The sequence below is a fragment of the Anabrus simplex genome, chromosome 1 (assembly GCF_040414725.1).
Source record: "Anabrus simplex isolate iqAnaSimp1 chromosome 1, ASM4041472v1, whole genome shotgun sequence".
In the NCBI taxonomy this organism is placed as follows: domain Eukaryota; kingdom Metazoa; phylum Arthropoda; class Insecta; order Orthoptera; family Tettigoniidae; genus Anabrus; species Anabrus simplex.
In genome coordinates this window covers 384,054,853-384,077,943 of record NC_090265.1, presented here as the reverse complement: position 1 = coordinate 384,077,943, position 23,091 = coordinate 384,054,853, and the positions used below count along the sequence as shown (strand labels likewise).

Below are 23,091 nucleotides of genomic sequence, written 5' to 3'. Positions count from 1 at the left end.
CCCAGGCCTACTCAAGGCAGCATTACATGAAAATCTAGTGATCACAGGCCTTTAAAGGCACTATTTACCAATTTGAAACAGGGGTATCTTGTACCCAACATATAGGGCCGTTGCGGAAAGAAACAGGTTTACGTAATTGGCCCGAAACACAAATTGAATGGAGGCGTGTACTTGCACTCCTAGATATGAATACTTAAAAGCTAAAGGGCACCAGGCCGATGAAACAGGAGCTATTCCCAAACTACTGAGGTTGCACGCATGGAAATAACTTTAACACATTGCAGAAACGAAAGCGTGGCACCTCAAACCAAGATGAAGGGGAGCTCGAGAGGGTCAATCACTCTCTATTCCTGATTTACAGTTAAAGATTTTATGAATATTTTTTTTACATGAGCCGAAAAGAGATTTACATTATAGAGAAGTTGGTTACATAGTTAAAATTTCGAACCTTTCCCTCGGGTTAAACTGCAGAGCTAGCAAGAAATAGAGATGTTAAGAGGCCATTACCTTGTCGGAGTACTGCTGCCTGATGAAAGAGGCGCCTCTCGCCTCCTACTTGATACACACACTTAGTGAGATGACGATCAAAATGGCCAAGAGACGTGAAAATCAGCAGTTTATAAACCCTTAGGAAAGGTTCGAGATCATTCATGAATAATGAAGACACACCCACCGAATTTTATTGGTTGAATTCAAAGGTGACACTCAGAATCGGAGAAGAAGCCTGTGACAGGTGGAAAATTAATTACAGAAATTATTGATTGGTTGGATTCAAAACTGGCGGAAAGAAAAGATAAATATTGCGGACCCAAAAATAAATGAACATCAATTAGTAAAAAAAAAAAAAAAAAACTTATGAATACAAAACTTCTTTAAGTTAAAAGTTCTTTCACTTCGCACCAGGGTGCATGATCATAGTTTTTTTAGCAGTGAGATCTGTTGAAGAAAGTCCAAACTTGATGAAGGGAAACAAAACAAATAGAAATTCACACAGTACAGGAAACTTCACAATAACAAAATTTCATCAGATTTCTGTAGTGATATCTTCTGAGTAAAGGTTTAAGTAGGCCTAGTTTCAAGTTCACGGTTCCTCCAGTAGGAGAGTTCTTTTAGGCGCAAGATTTAAATGTGCGGCGTAGAGGTGTATCTCCCGTCACAACTATTATTATTATTATTATTATTATTATTATTATTATTATTATTATTATTATTATTATTATTATTATTATTATTATTATATTTGGCTGTCGGACCCGTGTCTAGTGGAAGCGAGTCTGCCTCTTGCCCAGAGATCCTGGGTTCGATTTACTTGGATCTGAGGGGATGATGCGAAGCCTGCGCGAGGACAACTGAGGAGCTATCTGACGGTGAGATAGCGACCCTAGTCTAGAATTCCAAGAATAATGGCCGAGAGGATTCGTCGCTCTGACCGCGTGACACCAGTCGCTTGGTAAGTCAAGATCCATTAGGGCTCCATTAGTACGGGATGGGGGCGGTGTTTGATCGCCTGTCTCCTTGGCTGAATGGTCGGCGTCGAAGCATTATATTCAGATGACCCTGAGCTCGATTCCCGGCCACAGCCGGGATTTTTAACCGCACCTGATTAATTTCCCTGACGCGGGGACTAGGGGTTTGTGTTTGCCCCAATATATACCTCTTTACGCTCACACAACATATCACCCACGGTAACTCATGCCTGTGGTAAGAGGCGACTAAAAGGGGCCCCAGGGGATCTCAACTTGGGAACGTGGGTTGGTACCACTGGGCCCTCAGCTGAGTCCTGGCATTGCTTCTAGTTGCTCCTCACTCCCATCCGACCTCCGTTTGTCAACCCTTGTTCTTTTCCGACCTCAACGGTATTACAGCACTCGAGGCCTAGGGAGTCTTTCATTTTCACGCCCTTCGTAGCCCTTGTCTTCCTTTGGCCGATACCTTTATTTTTTCGAAGTGCCGGATCCCTTCCATTTTTCTCTCTGATTAGTATTATACAGAGGACGGTTGCCTAGTTGTGCCGGCCCCGTGGTGTACGGGTAGCATGTCTGCCTCTTACCTGGAGGCCCCGGGTTCTATTCCCGGCCAGGTCAGGGACTTTTACCTGGATCCGAGGGCTGTTTCGAGGTCCACTCAGCCTACGTGATTACAGTTGAGGAGCTATCTGACGGTGAGATAGCGGCCCCGGTCTAGAAAGCCAAGAATAACTGCCTAGAGGATTCGTCGTGCTGACCACACGACACCTCGTAATCTGCAAGCCTTCGGGCTGAGCAGCGGTCGCTTAGTTAGCCAAGGCCCTTCAGGGTTTTAGTGCCATGGGATTAGTTAGTTAGGTCGCCTAGTTGTACTTCCTCTGAAAACAATACTCACCATCACCAGTTCATTACACAACACACCATATTACCAGTCACCACAGAAGCAAGAAATAATTCACCACACAGAGTTGGCGTCAGGAAGGACATCTGTCTGTAAAACAGGGTGAAATCCATATATGCGTCATAGTTCGCATCCGGGATCTTGACCCCGATCTACTACTTAGAGACCTCTGCCCGGTAGATTTAAGTTCGATTTCCATCCCTGTAGCGGATTTCCCTTAACATGGGGCATTGAAATACGATTTTTTTCATCCTTATATGCTCATACCAAGTGCAGAGGAATCTGTTACGCTAATCATCCGATTGTAATCCAAGAAAGACAACCGTTTTTCGGGCGAGCTGGCTTCTCAATAGGCTGCAAAGGAAAGTGTTTCGTTTCGCTACGTTTATTTTCATTCAGTGTCAAAGGCTAGAGGATTCACTTCCTTCTCATTGCGGTAAATGGCTGCGTAGTTGTACTTCTTCTTGCCTTCTTCTATTGTACGTAACAATGACATTCTTAAAATCCGTGCCAGGCTGGAGAACCTATCTGCATGTAGAATGTACCATGGTTCATTAAACTTCCACGCATGTTCGCAGTGAAAGTAAGCGGTATTCATAAGGTACAACTTACGCAATTGTGTGTGCTGTCCGAATGTGAGACAGACAGCCTTGAAGATCCTTTACTCAATGGAATGTTTCCACATGTTATATCTACAACCTATTATAGAGTGTAGTCAAATTTTTTGACGCTCTTTCTCTCTCTCAAAAAATAAAGCTATCCTTCAGTGAGATTGCAAAAAGCAATACTTGACAAATATAGAGAATTATAAACTACTTATATTCTCATATTTTTTTTTTGCTAGCGGCTTTACGTCGCACCGACACAGATTGGTCTTATGGCGACGATGGGATAGGAAAGGCCTAGGAGTTGGAAGGAAGCGGCCGTGGCCTTAATTAAGGTACAGCCCCAGCATTTGCCTGGTGTGAAAATGGGAAACCACGGAAAACCATCTTCAGGGCTGCCGATAGTGGGATTCGAACCTACTATCTCCCGGATGCAAGCTCAGAGCCGCGCGCCTCTACGCGCACGGCCAACTCGCCCGGTTATTCTCATTTTCAAAACATTAGCTATCTATATAAATAAAACAATATTTTCCCTGCACTTTGATAAAAACTTTGAAAAATTGGTATTGTTGTGTCAGTCATGTCCAGATTAAGAAGGAAATTGCATTTTAAATTCCCGTCTGGTCTGTCTGTCTGCCTGTGCGCAGTGTATCTCGAGAATATGGCCGAATAGAATTTAATGAAGGTAGGTATTTAAGTTCGCCGGCCCCGTGGTGTAGGGGTAGCGTGCCTGCCCCTTACCCGGAGGCCCCGGGTTCGATTCCCGGCCAGGTCAGGAATTTTTACCTGGACCTGAGGGCTGGTTCGAGGTCCACTCAGCCTACGTGATTAGAATTGAAGAGCTGTCTGACGGTGAGATAGCGGCCCCGGTCTAGAAAGCCAAGAATAACGGCCGAGAGGATCCGTCGTGCTGACCACACGGCACCTCGTAATCTGCAGGCCTTCGGACTGAGCAGCGGTCGCTTGGTAGGCCAAGGCCCTTCAAGGGCTGTAGTGCCATGGGGTTTGGTTTGGTTTTTTAGGTATTTAAGGTCATGGGAGAAAACCCTACAATATAGACTATAAGCAGTTTTATTCAAGATGGATAAGCATAGGGTAAGGTCTGAACGTGTTTCTAATATCGCCGTTAACATTGGTCCTGTTGATAAATATTACATAACCAAACCAAACCCCACGGCACTTAACGCCCTTGAAAGGGCCTTGGCCTGCCCAGCGACCGCTGCTCAGCCCGAGGGCCTGCAGATTACGAGGGGTCGTGTGGTCAGCACAACGCATCCTCTCGGCCGTTATTCTGGGCTTTCGAGACCGGGGCCGCAATCTCACCATTAGATAGCTCTTCAATTCTAATCACGTAGACTGAGTGGACCTCCAACCAGCCCACAGGTCGAGAGAAAAATCCCTGACCTGGCCGGGAATCGAACTCGGGGCCTCCGGGCGAGAGGCAGACACGCTACCCCTACACCACGGAGCCGGCTCAATATTACATAACAAAAGTTGTAAAAAAAATAAAGTGCCCGATTTTCTTCGCTATGTATTTTATATTTTGTATTTATATTTTGTATATTTTATATTTTGTTTCGTGTGTCCTGCCGTTGTTAATATCGTCTTGTCGAGGAATCCTTTTAGCGAGGAGAGGAGGAATTGCAATTGTCATATAGTATGCCTTATATATTATTTTCATGATAAAAAGATACAGCTCCCAATAATTGAATGTATTCTGTCCCAAACTGTACCACGAGCGGACGTCTGCATGACGCGCGATCTAGGAGAAAGTGGACAATTAGAACTTCTTTTTTATCTTACCGTCAATCTCAATCATACTGGTACTTGGTACTCTGGTCCATCAAGGCATTCAAGCTATTCTGTTCTTAGTCTAGAGGCACTGGTAGGAATGGGGAATTAACGACCGCGAATCAGATTGCTTTTCTCCATTTACATGAACCAGTTTCGAAGTCAGATCCCAGGCGGCCGTTGTTCGAATCCTAGCCAATCCACATGGGAGTTTTATATCTAAAAGTCACTTCCCTGTGGTTTATTTTCCGCATAACAATGGAGGTCCGTTGCTCTGATTTCGACTTCATCAGACAAGTACAGTAAAAATGTAAGCTTCCTTGGTCGAAGTTATGCCTTGCGTAACTCAGATCTGAAAATGTTTGAATGAAGATACGGTAACGTTGTAATTCTAGCTAATGAACAGCACTTCTGTTCGCATCTATGTTGTAAAGGTTAGCGTGATTACCTTCCAACCCCGGGGGTCCGGGTTCGATTCCCGGCTCTGTCACGAAATTTGAAAAGTGGTTCGAGGGCTGGAACGGGGTCCATTCAGCCTCGGGAGGTCAACTAAGTAGAGGGGAGTTCGATTCCCACTTCAGCCATCCTCGAAGTGGTTGTTAGTGGTTTCCCACTTCTCCTCCAGGCATATGCCTGGATGGTACCTAACTTAAGGCCACGGCCGCTTCATTCCCTCTTCCTTGTCTATCCCTTGTATCCCCAGACCCAAAGTTTTACGCTCCAGGACACTGTCCTTGAGGCGGTAGAGGTGGGGTCCCTCGCTAAGTCCGAGGAAAAAACCAAACGCTGAAGGGAAAACAGATTAGGAAAAAGAAAGAAAGAAAGAAAGAAAGAAAGAAAGGAAGGAAGGAAGGAAGGAAGGAAGGAAGGAAGGAAGGAAGGAAGGAAGGAAGGAAAAGCACTTCTTATCTAACATAGGTATTCCGTAGGAATTCTTTTGAGCCAGTCCAGTAGTATAGGGGAGGCCTCGCATTCGATTCCCGGTCAACCCAAGAAGTTTAATTCTGGACTAACGATTGCAACGGGACTCACTCAGCCTTGTGAGGCCAATTGAGAAGCGGTCTGAAACGAGAGGCAGTGGCCCGATCAAAAAAGTCAAGGATGTCTTGGTTATCACGTGGAAGTTCAAAACTGCAGGTCATTGTTGTGCCTCGGGTTAATTATTGTTTTGTAAGGAGTGTTCTTCCAGACTTGAAAGAAATGAACGAATTAAATAAACATACATTCTTTGAAATATTTAAGAATTACAACAACTGATAAATAAATACACAAATAAAATAAATCGATAAAGAAATAAATATTTGAAGCTCATACGAAAAAAATGCAGCTTGATGGAAAATTAATCTAGGGTAAATCAACTCTAAATGACATAAGACGTTCAAGAAAAACCGAAGATATTATGTTTTAGGTCTATAGTTCGCAAAGCGTGCTCCCCGGCTCTCCAGAGATCCACGGGCTGATCATATGTATACCTTCAATAAATAATACACTAATATCTAAGCTTTCCTCGACGCAGCTATGAAATACCGTACGTGACTATACTGCAGAAAGTTTATATATCGGCAAGGGAAGATGGCCAGATCTCGCCATAGCATGAGCTGGCCTTCAAGCTGTTTTAAAAAAGAACGACCTTTCTTTTCGTCAAGATCGTCAACTCTATTGAAAATTATTGCCTAGTGAGGGACGATGGTTGTGATTGACTGATCGTAGATGTAAAATGTTAGTTAATATCTGGTTGGTATGTGTGTGTGAATGCTGCAGTTTTTTCTCGAGACCAACGTTGGAAGTTTTTATAAGTATCCTCGGAGACTTATATTTGGTTGACAATTATTTCTAGTTAAGAGTAAGCATCTCCTCTCAGGTTAGTAACAAGCTTTTAATTAAATGTAAATTCCTCCATTGCTGCACACATGTTCTACTTTTGCTATTTTGATTCATTTACTACGAGCATGTTTATATCAGATGTTCATGTTAAACTGGGGGGCCGATGACCTTCGATGTTAGGCCCCTTAAAACAACAAGCATCATCAACATGTTAAACTACAGTGCTCAAAAACGTTTTGCATATTCTTGTTTAGTGTACTTTTTATTTTTCTACATGTGTGTATAAGAACATTACACATTATTAAGAGTTTATACAAATAAAAAGAACATGCAGTCAGCTAGTAGTAGTTACTGTGGTCGTCTTACGAGAAGGCACGAACCTACTACGCTGGCGTAGCAGGGGGAAAGGTGATACACGTGGCGCGTCCCAGGTGGCGGATAGGGGGGGTCCTAACCGGCTTGCCGGGGGACTTGAGGGAAATAAAATACCTATCGCGGACCAAACACACAACCCCCTGTGGGTGGGGGACGCAGACGAAGAATACACCTGCGGTATCCCCTGCCTGTCTTAAGAGGCGACTAAAAAGGATGATTAGATTAGAACCATGAAACTACTTGCGATTGGTACCACCACGCGGGGAACACGATGGGTCGATATTACTTGCGCGTAGTACCACTATGTTAGGTACCAAATAGGTTTTTGATTAGTAGCAATCAGGAGCACCGTGCGGTCAGGCTTTTACGGTACCTGTGATTAGTAGTACTATATGAGCGACACCAGGGTTCTGGCTTGCCTATGATTAGTTCTGACTATATAACGAACAACACGGGATAGTACGAGTCTCTGTGGTTAGTACACTTATGTGACGAAAACCATAGGTTTGCGTTGCCTGTAAATGGTGCCGCTATGTGTGAACCACCATGGGTCTGTATTACATGTGCGAATTTCATTACCTGTGAGTAGTACCATAATGTGTGGAATACCGCGAGTCTACGATACTTTTGATTAGTACCGCACCATGTCAAATGCCATGGTTCTACTTTCCAAGCGATAAGTACCATTATGAGAGGCCGATGGCCTATATTTTGGACCAATTTAGCTTGCAAGCATCATCGATTCAGTACTTTGCTTGGTCAGTATTACTATTGTTTTCCGTCAGTTTCTGAGACTGAGACATTGCGGGTCGTCTCCACTGATTGTTTTAACTTCATATCCGTCCGTTCATTTTTCGTCCTCACGCTTTGAATTCTGGTCAGTGGAGATTTTGGATTTGTATTTTGTCATTGCATTTCGTCTCATTTCGTACCATGTTAGGCTCCTTAAAACAATAAGCATCATCATCATCTTACGAGAAGTCGCGTGATTACTGGGTAAGGGATTGGAGGGGTAAGCATAGCTACCGCGCAAGCGCTTATCTCAAGTCTCAAGGCCTGACAATAAACATCTGCTCCGTCCACGGTGACTTGCGAATTGAGCTGCTGTCGTGAAGTTTCAAAGTTGTAGTGGAATTGTGCTTCAGTTACACATTTACTGTAAGTACTGCTTAATGAACAGTTTAATGCTGGAGTTCGCATTGGCAAATGTTTGTAGCTAAGAGTGTAGTATCTGTTACTCGTGCCGTACTGTATCTACAAACTGCCGCGAGTTCTCGTCAGACGCAGATAGTACAACACTGCTCTGCACGGATTTCTATTTCTAACAACGATGGCTTTCATTTGAACCGCAATGGTGCGTATAAGTTAGGAGGTTTGTTTAGAAGGGTTATATGGTGGTACATTCAGAGAAACGGGGTGGAATAGATAGCGGTGATAACAGTACAGGGAAACGCAAAAATCTGGAAATCTGGGATTTTGAAGACACAATTATCGTTCATTGTGTGGCAGCTCAGGACCATGTGTACTAGTAGTTACCTTGGTCACTGGGACATGCTTTGGGGAATGGGGGGGTAAGCAGATTATCCTACTCATCGGTAAAAGCTTCAGCTATTTGCTGAATGTTAGTAGGAGCATTAGAACTGCCGGCAATTGATCTCTTCAGCTCACGCCATGCATGTTCAACACAGTTCTTGTCCGCAGAATATGCCGGCCAGACCATTCCCTGTACTGTAAGTCATGCGCTCAAGGATCTCATTGACCACGCCGGCTCGATGAACACAAGCATTATCATCCAATAGTGTAAAGCATCCCCCCCCCCCTCCTCCACAGCAGCAACAAATCCTGTAACTATAGGTTGGAGAATGTTGTCTCTGTATACCAGATCAATCACTTAACATGGCATGGAAGAAGAATATTAATAATAATAATAATAATAATAATAATAATAATAATAATAATAATAATAATAATAATAAACGTAAACCACATCCTTTGGTACGCGTAAAACTGAAATACAAAAGTGAATGTAATCACCTCTGTTTTATTATTATAACAATAATAAAAAGCATATTCTCTTCGGTGCATGAAACTGAAACACGCAGTAATAATTCACAAAAGCGTCAACATCCACTCACTGCCATCTTACAACTGGCGTAGTGAGATGACTGACTTTTGGGCTCGAGGAGTGTGCGAGGAGCGATGGACACAGGATCGTGACAAAACGAGGGCGAAAGTCACCAGTTGCCGTTTTTGACAACGCTGATGCATACAACCTCCACTTTGTAGTGAAATGAAATGGCGTATGGCTTTTAGTGCCGGGAGTGTCCGAGGACATGTTCGGCTCGCCAGTTGCAGGTCTTTCGATTTGACGCCCTTAGGCAACCTGCACGTCAGAATGAGGATGAAATGTTGATGAAGACGACACATACACCCAGTCCCCGTGCCAGAGAAATTAACCAATGATGGTTAAAATTCCCGACCCTGCCGGGAATCGAACCCGGATCCCCTGTGACCAAAGGCCAGCACGCTAACCATTTAGCCATGGAGCCGGACTCCACTTTGTAGTTATGTATAGTATCGGCACATGTTCAAAATATTCTTATTCTTATAATCCAACCTAGTTACATCGGCTGACTGTCGACTTTTATAGGTCTTCTTTTGTTGTTAGGGGCTTTACGTCGCACCGACACAGATAGGTCTTATGGCGACGATGGGATAGGAAAGGCCTAGGAGTTGGAAGGAAGCGGCGGTGGCCTTAATTAAGGTACAGCCCCAGCATTTGCCTGGTGTGAAAATGGGAAACCACGGAAAACCATCTTCAGGGCTGCCGATAGTAGGATTCGAACCTACTATCTTCCGGATGCAAGCTCACTGCCGCGCACCTCTACGCGCACGGCCAACTCGCCCGGTCTTTTATAGGTCTTAATAGTTAAAGACCAAATAAGACTGGTAAATATGTCCACCCCTTAGTCCTGTTTCTGATATCAGGTGAGATGAAATTATGTGGCGTATGCCTATTTTTACGGCCGGATGCCCATTCCGTCACCAGCCTCGATTAAGGATACAATCAAGATGAAATGAATGATAGTGAATGGAATTGAGTAAGGAGGTGGAAGGAATCGACTGTGGCCGGCATTTACCTGGAAGTGAAAAGACCATTCTTAGGACTACTGACGGTGGATTTCGAACCCGCTCATCTCCCAAATGCAGAGCTTGGGTCCATAGCCGCAGCTCCACTCGGATGTAAAATGACTAGTATTCCCATGCTAATGTATGCATGTGAGTCGTGGACCACGAGAAAGGAGGAGACCAATAAGATCGATGTAACCGAAAAGTTTTACTGGAAAAGGATGTTGAGAATTCCATGGATCGATCACCGCATAAATCTCCACCCTAAACGAGCTTAAGTTAAAATTGATCAGGTACGCTCATGCCACATTCAGCTCAGTTAAATAAGTTACTTTGGCCATGGACTAAGGAGAGGGCCATAAAATATGGAAAAGCTGATCATCCTTGACAGAGACGACAAGGAACACTCCCAACAAGGTGGATAAAATCAGATTTGCCGGTACGTGGAACAACAATGCATGTTGTGATCAAGCAAGACATGAACAGGGAATCCTTGAAGGAAAACGGTCTATGATATCGCAGTGACCACCACACCTCCCACAGGAGGTCAGGATATCTTCAAGTAACAGGCCAAAAGGATATTTGTGTCCATGTTTTTTACTAAGGATGTACACAAACACTGTTTCAAAAACGTTTACAAAATATTGAAGGGAACATTAAATAAAGTACACAAATAAACTTGTACTCTACAAACATTCGGTAATAAAGCACGGTTCGTTAGTTAACAACTAGTGATATTCCTGGTACTCACACCTACGTCATGGGAAGCACTAAACCTCTTCGCTGACGTCCGGTTCAAATTCTGCAAGTTGTGTTCCTCGTCAGTCGGTATTTATTGATCGTATGGCATACTATATAATACAATGAAATAATTAAAGTTTGAAATATATATAAATAATGTAGTTTTTGGTGTTCCTCGACACAAATCTCTTACATCACCAATGTGGAATCTGAGGACAAGTCTTGAATGATATGCCTCACAGTTTGCCTGTTTACCACCACAGTCACAGCAAGGAAGTCGTCTTTTACCTCACTTCTCGTTCGTCGGTTTGTAGTAGTTATTAGGACTTATGATCGTATTTCTAGTGTGTAAATGATATCTCATGGATCACATGATAAAAACAATGTTTATGGAGATTTTCCTTTTTAACATTTTAGTAGCTGTCTGTGTCATTTGCCATCTGAGGTTCAAGTTTGAAATTGGACTGTCTCTGTGAACAAAATATGGAGAATCTATCCATTTTCAACAAAGCATAGTATGTTGGTATGGTTCCGTATCGGTATTAGAGTTCCCTCCTTTCCAAGCATATCAGTGCCTCCATTTGAAAATAGTGAACCATCGACATTTGATTTTTTGTTTTGGTATAGGTTTAACATCGCACTGATACAGGTTTTCGGCAACGCTGAAATACGTATCACTACGGCCCTGGGCATAATTAAAGTATAACCCAGTTATTTATCTGGTGTGAAAATTGAAAAGCATATTCAGAGCTACCGATGGGGTTCAAAAGCAGTTCCTCTCGAATATAATCTTACAGTTACTCGTACTATGTATCTAATTCGCGCGACCGTCAACATTTTAATTCAATTCAACTGCAAGAGTTGGCGATACCCTTAAACATTTTCATACCAATTCCTTTTCTTTCCTTTTTTAATTGACAAAGTTACTGCCATCAACTGGTAGTGATGGTACTGATGATTATTGTATTAAGACGATGTACACGTGGACAATCATCCTCTATTAACACTAATCAGAGGGGAAAATGGAAGGGGTCTGACACTTTGAAAAATCGGTCAAATAAAGTCAAGCACCACGAAGGGCTTGAAAACTAAAGACTCCTTACGCCTCGACACCTAATACAGTTGGGGTCGGAAAAAAGCAAGAGTTGACCAAGGGTGGTCGGATAGGATAGATGAAAGTGAAGAGCCTGGCACAAGTAAGTGGAAGCGATGCCAGAACTCAGCTAAGGGCCCCGTGGTCACCAACTCACACTCCCAAGTTAAGAGACCCTTGGGACTCCGTTAGTTTCCTCTTACGACAGGCATACGGTGTTTTATGTCGTATGGTCTCCGTAGATACCTGTTTTAGGTACAGTACATCTAGTTGAAGCCCACTGGCCACTAGCGTCTATGTGTGCATGATGGTAATGAGGTAGGGAGAGGATGAAACCTGCCGAATAATACTAAGAAGTCTACTCATGCCTTAACGTCCCCCACCGATGGACGAAACCATCAACAGCGTCATATGTCCTCACTGCATATGAACTGAACACCGCAGATAAGGTAAGAATTGATTCCTCGTTTCTGGCACACAATCTAGTGCAGGGCCTCTCATATACCCAAAATCTCACGCGCGCAAACTGAAGCGCAGAGGTCCCACTCGGCTCGGCTCAGACCAGCGTGTCGTCTCGGGCTGGCTCGGCTAAGCTCGGCTTAACTCGGCTCGAATTTGGAGCGCTACGGAGCAAATGATGAAGAGGGAGACAGGCGGAGCGAGCGGGACAGGCGTGGCGAAAGAGAGAGATAGCGCTATTGCTCCAAGTGGAGGAGTGGGGGTCTGCACTCTGGTCAACCAAGCGAAGTCGCTTTTGCACCGTGCACCGTGCACCGCGCACTGCGCAATGCACTACTGCATGCACCCTGAGAGGCCCTGATCTAGTGATGAAGAGAACTTTTTCCATCACCGCGACTCGAACCAGCTAACCACGATGTCAGACTATAGGGACTTGACGACTTAACGATCATGGCTGCAGGGCGGGCTAACTGCACACGGTACGCAGCAGTTATTATGCTGCATCCTCTCTAAATGTACTAAATGAGATGTACAGATTCGACCAAATTTTACGGTATAACCTCGACATTTAATGGGATAGAATGATTATCTCTATGGCGGTCGTGTTTTGCCCCAGGAATTACCCTGGGTACTCATTTCTGGTGTAGGCGGAGTGTTGCGTGCTTGTCCAGAAAGGTAATTTCGTTTCTAAATTTCTCGACTGCCTGACGGGGAATCGGGCCCGAGCACGCCTTTACAGCTTTTAGTCCCTTGCTGGGAGAAGTAAAACAAATAATACACATTATCGTTTAAGTAACTGGTAAAAGCAAAGTCTTCTCCGTACAGGCCATGAAGGCCCTTGGAGGGGTGGAAGGTAAGGGCTTCCACTATCCGTAACCTCGGCACTTGATGGGGTAGAGTGATCAGCTCTACGCCCGGTCGCCTTTGCCCCCAGGAATTAACCTGGTACTCATTTTTGGTGTAGGCTGAGTGAACCTCAGGGCCATATGCACTTCCAGAAGCGGAAATGTCATTTCTTAAATTATACGACTTCCTGACGGGGATTCGAACCCACTTCCTTCCGGGCGAACCGAGCACGCCTTTACCGCCTCGGCCAGGCAGCCCCTTTTAAGTAACCGGTACGAAGTTTAAATTAAAGTTACGAAGGAGTACAAGGGAGGAAACGGATGAAACAAATATTGTTAGTACCTGGATGGAAAATACATATTAGACTTTGTACACTACATTCTTATGTCTGCCGCCTTTGCTGGACGAACGGCATAGTGGCCTTTGGCTCATGGGTCCTCGATGTGGGGCCGGGCAGGGGATTTTATCCAGACCTGGTTCATTCTTGTACATACGTACTACAAACCACCACAGAAACACATTACACAGCAATATTACGTAATGCTCAGTATCTTTGAACCGTTCGCCCTTCTACACTATATTTTATTTATTTATTTATTTATTTATTTATTTATTTATTTATTTATTTATTTATTTATTTATTTATTTATTTATTTATTTATTTATTTATGCTAGTATTTTCAGGGAAGATAAGTTAGAGCCCCTTCTGACATAAGAAGATACTCCCTACACTTTCTTGACTTCTGATCCTGGGTATGAGGACAGTACACTCCGGGCTGCGTGGCTCAAACGGTTAAGGAGCTGGCTTTCTCAAACCAAGTTGGCAGGTTCGATCTTGTTTCAATACGGTGGTATTGGAAGGTGCTCAAACACGTCAGCCCCATGTCGGAATATTTACCCGCACGTAAAAGAAATCCCATGGGACAAATTTTCGGCACCTCGGCGTCTCCAAAAACTATAAAAAGTAGTTAGTGTGACGTAAAACCAATAACATTATTATTATTATTATTATTATTATTATTATTATTATTATTATTATTATTCGTCCGCCTCTGTGGTGTAGTGGTTAGCGTGATTAGCTGCCACCCCCGGAGGCCCGGGTTCGATTCCCGGCTCTGCCACGAAATTTGAAAAGTGGTATGAGGGCTGGAACGGGGTCCACTCAGCCTCGGGAGGTCAACTGAGTAGAGGTGGGTTCGATTCCCACCTCAGCCATCCTGGAAGTGGTTTTCCGTGGTTTCCCACTTCTCCTCCAGGCGAATGCCGGGATAGTACCTAACATAAGGCCACGGCCGCTTCCTTCCCTTCCAATCTTCCCATCCCTCCACAAGGCCCCTGTTCAGCATAGCAGGTGAGGCCGCCGGGGCGAGGTAGTGGTCATTCTCCCCAGTTGTATCCCCGACCAAGAGTCTGAAGCTCCGGGACACTGCCCTTGAGGCGGTAGAGGTGGGATCCCTCGCTGTGTCAGTACAGTACAGTACAGTACGATCAAGGCTGCGCCATGATCACCCTAAGGGAATCTGCAAATGCGAAAGTGCAAATCTATTTAGCACTCATCTTGGTGATGGTAACTTAAGGGTTAAAACCTACAACTCGTTTTATAGTGAACTGAATTGATAAGGAACTATCTTGTAATGAAAGGAACAATTTTTGAATCCTTGCCTCAACTATGGATCGATCATCAGCCTTTGTAGTTGAAAAGCTCATTCCTTACCCATTAAGCGACTATGATTCAACCATCTTCAGAACCTTCTAGAAAGTTATTACTAGTTCGTATTACGTATGGTTTCAGCATAATTAGTACAGGCAGTATAATTTAAGACTTCGTAGCGGGGTATCGAGGCATAGGAGCGCAGAGAAGCTGTGACAGCGAGCGCAGTGCCCGCATTGGCGAGCGGACGTAATCGTTTCAAGGAAGCGCCATGATTACGCCTCTAGAAACTAAACGAAACTGAATTCACCAGGAATATGCATGCGCAGGACAATAAATAAATAAATAAATAAATGAAACTTAACTCACCACTGAATGAGACCGGTAACATCGTAAATGTAATCTATTTTTTGCATTTCGTGCTGACGAATGTGAAATTTTCCAAAGCTATTCTCCAAAGTGACTTATGTGGACTGACTTGCAGTCTCGCCTGTATATCTTCTAACCTCTCCTGTGTGAGAGCTGTTCTCCTTCCACGTTTTCCGTCGTTAGTTACGGAACCAGTATTATGCCACTTGTGAATGAATTGTTGCACGTAACGTTTTAATGGTACTGTAGAACTGGGAAGGCACCTTATAATTGATTTCTTCTTATGCGAATAGAATCGACCAAAAATATTCTCTGCGCTGTAGTGTACTTAACCATCGCGATAATAACCCTAGCAACACACCTTAAATGTCCAACACTTACTAGTGAATTGCTGCGTCAGCTGTCAAGTCATATGGCGCTCGCTTGGGAAGTGGGAAGTCTTAAATTATACTCCTTTATAACGTATGTTCCACATTTCCTCCTAAGCCACTGGAGCAATTTGAACCAAACTTGGTACACTTATGACTTACTGTCTGTTGAAAAACACTGTGGAGATAAGACACCACTAGCATCGCTAAGAGCGGGGTTGAGGAGCGGGTGTCGTGTACAAAATATCGAAAACAGCAAATATTAGTGACGAATCCATAGTTTTCTGGGCTGCTGAGATGAATAGTAAAATTCCAGATGCCCTTGGGTCAAGTTCAGTCTCTATCGACATGGGGGTCGAGAAGAGGTAAAAAGGTATGTCCAAAATGACCGAGATTATGGATGTATGAGTGTACGATCCAGCATAGGTCTCAAACAAACACATATGACTTGCTATCTGAAAAAAAAAAAATGAAATTGTGTAGACGTAAGGCACCCCTAAGCACCCCTTGGTGAGGGCGTGATTTGAAGAAAACTCGAAAACGGCCGATGTTGGTGTCGAATCTATATTTTTAGGGGTCGTTGTGATGAATTGTGACACTCTGGATGCTGTCTAAGTCCAAGTTCAGCCTCCATCAGCATAGGATTGAGAAGGGGTGAAAAAAAATTTCCGAAATGACCGGGATTAGTGTTGAATCCACGGTTTTTGGGGTCGCTAGGCTGATTGGTGACAGTTCCAGAGACAGTTGGAATCGTATAAATAATATCTATAGTGCGACGCTTAAATACACACAGTTATAACTTAATTTTATTATTTATTTGAAAAGATCAGCTTCTTCCCAGATTATCTGGACTGCTCAAAGGAAAAAGTCTAACGCGAAATTAAATAATCTTAAAATTAAACTCATAATAATAACTCGAGTCTACAAAAGTGTTCGTAAACTATCAATCAACGTCAAATAAAGGAATCTACAAAAAATCGCTTCAAACAAGTAATACAAATCCTATAAGTAGACATTCAAAGAAGTACCCAAGCAGAGCCGGATACTACAGTTATTTTGTAATGATAAGCAATATGCACAAGTAGAGGATGGTTTGATGGACGCCAAGAGAATCAAAACACAATCTTCAACGCATCAGCTAGCTGACAAGTTTCTTCCATGGCACTGAGGAAGTCCTGGATAGATCCTTCAAACCTTCTCAGTGGACACTCCATGGCGAGATGTTTTATATTGTCGTTGCTTCACGTCCGTAGGTTCAATCTTAAAGCACCTTACACGTGACCTCTGGGTTGCTAAGCAAGCAACAGAATTGCTTGCTGAATCTAAAATTCTGCTTTTGGATATACCAGCAATCAGAATACACGACAATCCAAATCATTTCTAGGATGAACACTAAACACAGAAATTGTTTTCTAGAGGAATATGCACCATTGTAGCTTAACTACTACTACTAATACTACTAAATGTTTTCATTCCTCCCCTGAAGGGGGAGGCGGGCCTCCTAGACGGTGGCACCGTCTCTCAGGCCAGGAGATTTGTATCGGAGATGGAGAAATACTATACATCTTAAAATAATTCTTCGTTAAGCATTGTCTGTGAGAGTATCAATTTTAAACTTGTAGCGCTACCTGGACTGTTAGTATGGTATCATTTTATTATTTCTTGCACTATTGCCTCTACCGAGCGAGTTGGTCGTGTGGTATGAGTCGCGCAGCTGTGAGTTTGCATTCGGGATATAGCGAGTTCGAAGTCCACTGTCGGCAGCCCTCAGAAGTTTTTCCTTGGTTTGCCATTTTCTCACCAGGTACCTTAATTCCTTCCCACTCCTAACCCATGACCATCCCATCGTCGCCTTAAGACGCAAAGCAAATTGTAAAATAAAAAATATTGCCTGTTAACGTTGCTCGTGACGTAACCAACCAGATATTCTGCGAAATATGCTGTCAGGTTTTAATGAAAGTGGTGGGTTTTCACGTGTGGTAGCTGTTAGCACGAGATTCAATTTCAGGTCATTCCCTTGACCTCCCTGTAGTACAGTACGTGTTATATTTGGAAAGAGAATTAACGCTAATTATTACCGACACTAGTGACTCCCCTTCGCCTTAACACATATTTACGACTAAATCACACGTTTGCCGAATGTTTACTCAGTTTATTTTGCTTACGCTCAACTGTGGATTTATGGAAGGCACCAGTTTCTCTCCGGTACAGTTGCTGCCTTCTCGTGAACATGTCCAAAGCCTCGTGCAGTTCTATCCCTGCTGACGGGTTATCTTCAGTCACGGTTAGTTACTATGATACACAATATTTTCAAATGTTCTAAGTGAGAAATTGAGTGCGCTGTTCTGAAGTATCTTAGCGGTTTTATGATTTTATGATGAGCAGTCCGGGATATGTAGCTATATTTACTAATAAATTTCACTGAGACGTCTGAAGGTTAAAATCCACATTACTTTGCTTATTCCAGGTATAAAAAATGCAATATTAAAATTTATAGGGATCATAGAAGAACGAAAAACCATTATGTTTTGTTAAATAACGGTAAGTTTAAAATTAATAATTGAGGTACTTACAAATTATCATTCCTAGAAACTTGAATATTGAATTTTGTTAGACCTGGTATATGCAATATATAATCTGTGAGCTAATATAGGGCAGAAGTGGATTGCTTCCTAGATGATAGTATCCATTACTTGACTGGAAAGTCTTAGACCTGAAAGTGACATTAATATTTTGAAATGTAATGTGCAATTTGATTCCTTGGCTGAATGGTCAGCGTACTTGCCTTTGGTTCAGAGGGCCCCGGTTTCAATTCTTGGTCGGGCCGGAGATTTTAACTGTCTATGGTTATGCTTGCTTGATGATGATGCATGTTGTTTTAAGGGGCCTAACATCGAAGGTCATCGGCCCAGTGTCTATGGTTAATTCCTACGGCTTGGGGACTGGGTGTTTGTGTTTGTCGCAACACAGTCCTCTTCACATTCACACAATATATCACACCACGTACCACCTCAGAAACACGCAATAGTGAATACATATCTCCACATAGCGTTGGCGTCAGGAATGACATCCGACCGTAAAACCGGAACATATCCATATGCGCGACATAGTTCTCACCCGCTAACCCAATAGTGTGGGAAAAGCGGTAGAAGAATAACAACAAGAATGTACATTCTGATAAAAAGAATGTTGTATTCCTTTAGGTATTAAAGCTGGTACCATACACTGAAGCCAACGTCCTTCATGGTTAACAATGTTTTGGAGGTACATAAGTACGGCCTATAGCAAAAAGTAAACCATCTCCGAACAGGCCCTTGGAGGAGTGGAAAGTAACAGCTTTCACTTTCCGTAACTTCGGCTCTTAGTGTGATGGAGTGGTCAGTCCCCTACCCGTCCACCTTTGCTTACTTTTGGTTCAGGCTGAGTGAACCTCACGGTCATGAAGAGAAGAGTAAATTTTATTTCTGAAATTGTTTGACTTTCTGACAGGGAATCGAACTCACGTCCTTCCGGGTTAACCGAGCACACCATCAACCACCTCGGCTTGGCAGTCCCTCAGGGCCTATAGTTAAATTTCCACCCGTTGCTATTTATTGATGGATGCAGTATTTTTGCACCTGTCTCTTGACACAGACCAGAGCAAAATGTATCTTCCAGTCTCATGGCTATGACGGTTTGAAAACTGCTGAAGGAATGACGTTCGGAGAACGTCTGGATATTACTCATAGGGTCGGTCATGCTGCAATGTCACTGGCCCAGTCAAAAAGCAATGGCAAACTACTTCACTCGTCATCAAGCATTGTACGCTCTGTTACGGCACCACCGTCGGTTTCTGTTGTTTCCCTATAAGCGCATCATCTTTGGTTTTTTTTTTTGTTTTTTTTTTTTTTTGTTTTTGTTTTTCAATCCAACCAGCCGCTGGGCTGAAGACTTAACAGACAGGATTAAAGTAAGCAACAAATAAAATAACATAATTATATCAATCCAAGTCGCCTCTGTGGTGTAGTGGTTAGCGTGATTAGCTGCCACCCCCGGAGGTCCGGGTCCGATTCCCGGCTCCGCCACGAAATTTGAAAAGTGGTACAAGGGCTGGAACGGGGTCCACTCAGCCTCGGGAGGTCAACCGAGTAGAGGTGGGTTCGATTCCCACCTCAGCCATCCTGGAAGTGGTTTTCCGTGGTTTCCCACTTCTCCTCCAGGCAAATGCCGGGATGGTACCTCACTTAAGGCCACGGTCGCTTCCTTCCCTCTTCCTTGCCTGTCCCATCCAATCTCCCCATCCCTCTACAAGGCCCCTGTTCAGCATAGCAGGTGAGGCCGCCTGGGCGAGGTACTGGTCATTCTCCCCAGTTGTATCCCCCGACCCAAAGTCTGAAGCTCCAGGACACTGCCCTTGAGGCGGTAGAGGTGGGATCCCTCGCTGAGTCCGAGGGAAAAGCCAACCCTGGAGGGTAAACAGATTAAGATAAGATAAGATATCAATCCAATATATTGACAAGCATAATTTCTATGTTTTTGACACACAATATTCTCCGATATGGTACAAAAGAATTTCCAGGAAGATGCATAAACAATTAATAAACACTGTAAACAGAAGAAATAATGAAATTAACTCTGAAACATAAAGTATTTAAGATGACTGAAATATTCCATACAAATGATCTATTCGTAAACATTGTAGGCCTACCTCTAGTGACGTGTATAGCTGTTGTTGCGCCTTGTGAATATGATACCCCAGCACACTATGTTTGATTTTCTTAACTAATATCCTACCTCAGAAACGTCAATTAATCGTTGTCCTGTTTCCACGATATCAGGTTTGAACTTGGCTGAGATCAATGGCATTTGAAGGTGTTCGAATCGAGCAACTCCGTGTTTTGGGCTCCCGACAATTTAAGAAGCTCCTTCGGGGCACAATTGCGAAACACTGGGGTCTCTTAAAATGTATAGTAACGGAAGGGCCGTTAAATAGTCAAAATAATAATAATAATAATAATAATAATAATAATAATAATAATAATAATAATAATAATAATTTAACTTGTTTGTGGATCAATCTTGATATGATCGTATATCAGGTAAACGGCTGAACAAATTTTCCCGAAACGCTATATTTAAGTTTAGGGATAACCGAGTAGTGCAGTAGGCTATATTATGATTATTATTATTATTATTATAATTATTATAACCTAGTAGAATGCAAAGCTTAAAATATAAATCAAAGTCACCTCTGTGCTGAACATGATGATTCTCTGACGAGAGGAAGACACTTATCCGTAAACTCGGCACTAAGTGGGATATGGGAAGAAATTTCCGGACGTCCTTGCCCTCAGAAATTAGGCTACTCACTTCTGGTGTAGGCTGAGTGAAGCCCAGAGTCTCTCTATATTCTGACGGGGAGTCGACTCGTGTCCTCGTGGATGAACGAGCACGCCTTTACTGCCTCGGCTTGGTAACCTCATAGACAACATAACGTAACAGCTTAAAATACAGTGTTAAGATTTCCTCAAATATGTTATGTTGTCCACTTTTGTCAGTCAGTGTACTGTATTTACTTTACATGAATTCAAAAGGGATTAAGTCATTAACACTACCTTGTATACGCCCAGATATGAATCAACACGACATGAATAATTCGCTCGAGAAAATGTTTGTAAATGTAGAACACTTATTGTTTAATATTGTAATAGGCTGGATACAACCTGGTATCGTATGGGTGTAACAGGCCAAATAATGTATACATGTCGCAAGTTAATGCATATTAATGTAAAGAAATGATGTTAGCAAATTTTTGACAATATTATGTAGGTGGCTAAGCCGGGAATTGTATTACACCACACTCAACACCTCATAACTCTGGCTCTGAAGTTCACAATGCAACCTAAAATAAGTTATGAAGACACTGGAGGTGGAGTAAAATTACTTTTCCTTCATATTAGAGAATTGGACGAGTGTATAGTTTTTGCATCAATGCTAGCGAGTGCTTTCTGTGGATATTTTGGAATTCTGTTAAAAATGTAATTATTTAGGTTTAGGAATAGAATAGATTGTCACAAGATTCGACCACCGTGGAGGTTCCATTAACAACGTCAATATCTATGAACTGGCAAATATTGTAATAATAATATTATTTGATTTACGTCCCACTAACTACTTTTTTAAGGTCTTCGGAGACGCCGAGGTGCCGGAATTTAGTTCCGCAGGAGTTCTTTTACGTGACAGTAAATCTACCGACACGGGGCTGTCGTAATTGAGCACCCTCAAATACCACCGGACTGAGCTAGGATCGAACCTGCCAAGCTGGGGTTAGAAGGCCAGCGCCTTAACCGTCTGAGCCACTCAGCCCGGCAGGAAAATATTGTAAACGAAATAAAATATGTATTCACTTTTTTAAATCCGTTGTAAAACTGCATTGAGTAAAGTCCAGCGCATTTTTATTTGAACACATTAAAATCGTATCTTACTGGGACGTGCATCGTCTATATCGAAAACTATATAAATTAAAATTAAAATATCATCAGATTTTGCTTCAAACTTCGTTTTTATCTCGGATTAAATGTACAAAAGTAGAAAGTAAGGTCGGTTCAATTTTTGTCTGTCTGTTGTTTGCGACATCATAGGAAAACGGCTAAACAGAATTTCTCGAAACTCCATATTTGAGTTTAGGGATAACCGAGTTTTACACTAGGCTATATATTATTTTATTGCCCAGTGGACTCCGAAAACCGTAAAAGTAGTTAAGAGAGACATTAAATCAATAACATTATAATATAATACACAGTGGTGTTGCAATATTAAGTAACCAAGATAGGAAATGTCAAGTTTCTACGTTATTATTAGCTGTATCGCACAATGAAAGTGTACAAAATATACTTTCCGATCTTCTGTTCTTCAAGCGCTTTTAGCGTTGTGGAATAATAACGGAGATACTGTGAGTATTACATTTCTCACAAAATTCAAAATATCCCCCAGAAATACTACTTATATCTGAAATGTGCAAATAATAAAATTATTGAAAAATCCTATTTTGATTCTTTCATATCTGATACGCTTTTGCCGTACGAGCTATAACAGTGAAGAAATTCATGAAGTCAGATTTTTTATAATAAAACTACCTACGGTAGTCCTGCTCCATGGCTAAATGGTTAGCGTTCTGGCCTTTGGTCATAGGGGTCCCGGGTTCGATTCCCGGCAGTGTCGGGAAATTTAACCATCATTGGTTAATTTCGCTGATAAGTATAAGCTGCCTGTATTTCAGACAAGCGAGCCCGGCCGCACTGGGCTAGCCTCAACGGACGCCCAGCCGAGCCACTCTGGTCCATGGGCTACCCATCGAAGTGATTACCACGTCCAGCGTTCAGAAATTTCATGGGATCCAATGCTTCTGCAAGGCTACGTCATCCGTTGTTATAGATCCGCTGTATTTGTAAAAGCATTGAGAGTACTGTATGTGATGCCACTATAGAAATTGCA

The 23,091-nt window shown here is 42.8% G+C and overlaps 1 protein-coding gene across 4 annotated transcripts in view; it reads left to right on the top strand.

Moving 5' to 3' along the window:
* The window catches only part of LOC136866384 (putative fatty acyl-CoA reductase CG5065), a 234,392-nt gene that overhangs the window by 139,599 nt on the left and 71,702 nt on the right, over positions 1-23,091 (top strand). Inside the window, exon 1 of one of the 4 annotated variants that reach the window (XM_067143287.2) lies at positions 17,838-17,902. The exons of the other annotated variants lie outside the window; for them this stretch is intronic. Coding sequence (XP_066999388.2) covers positions 17,849-17,902 — 54 coding nt within the window. The 5' untranslated portion in view covers positions 17,838-17,848. Of the gene's footprint in view, positions 1-17,837; positions 17,903-23,091 lie in introns of those variants that run through there. 4 annotated transcript variants of the gene reach the window in all.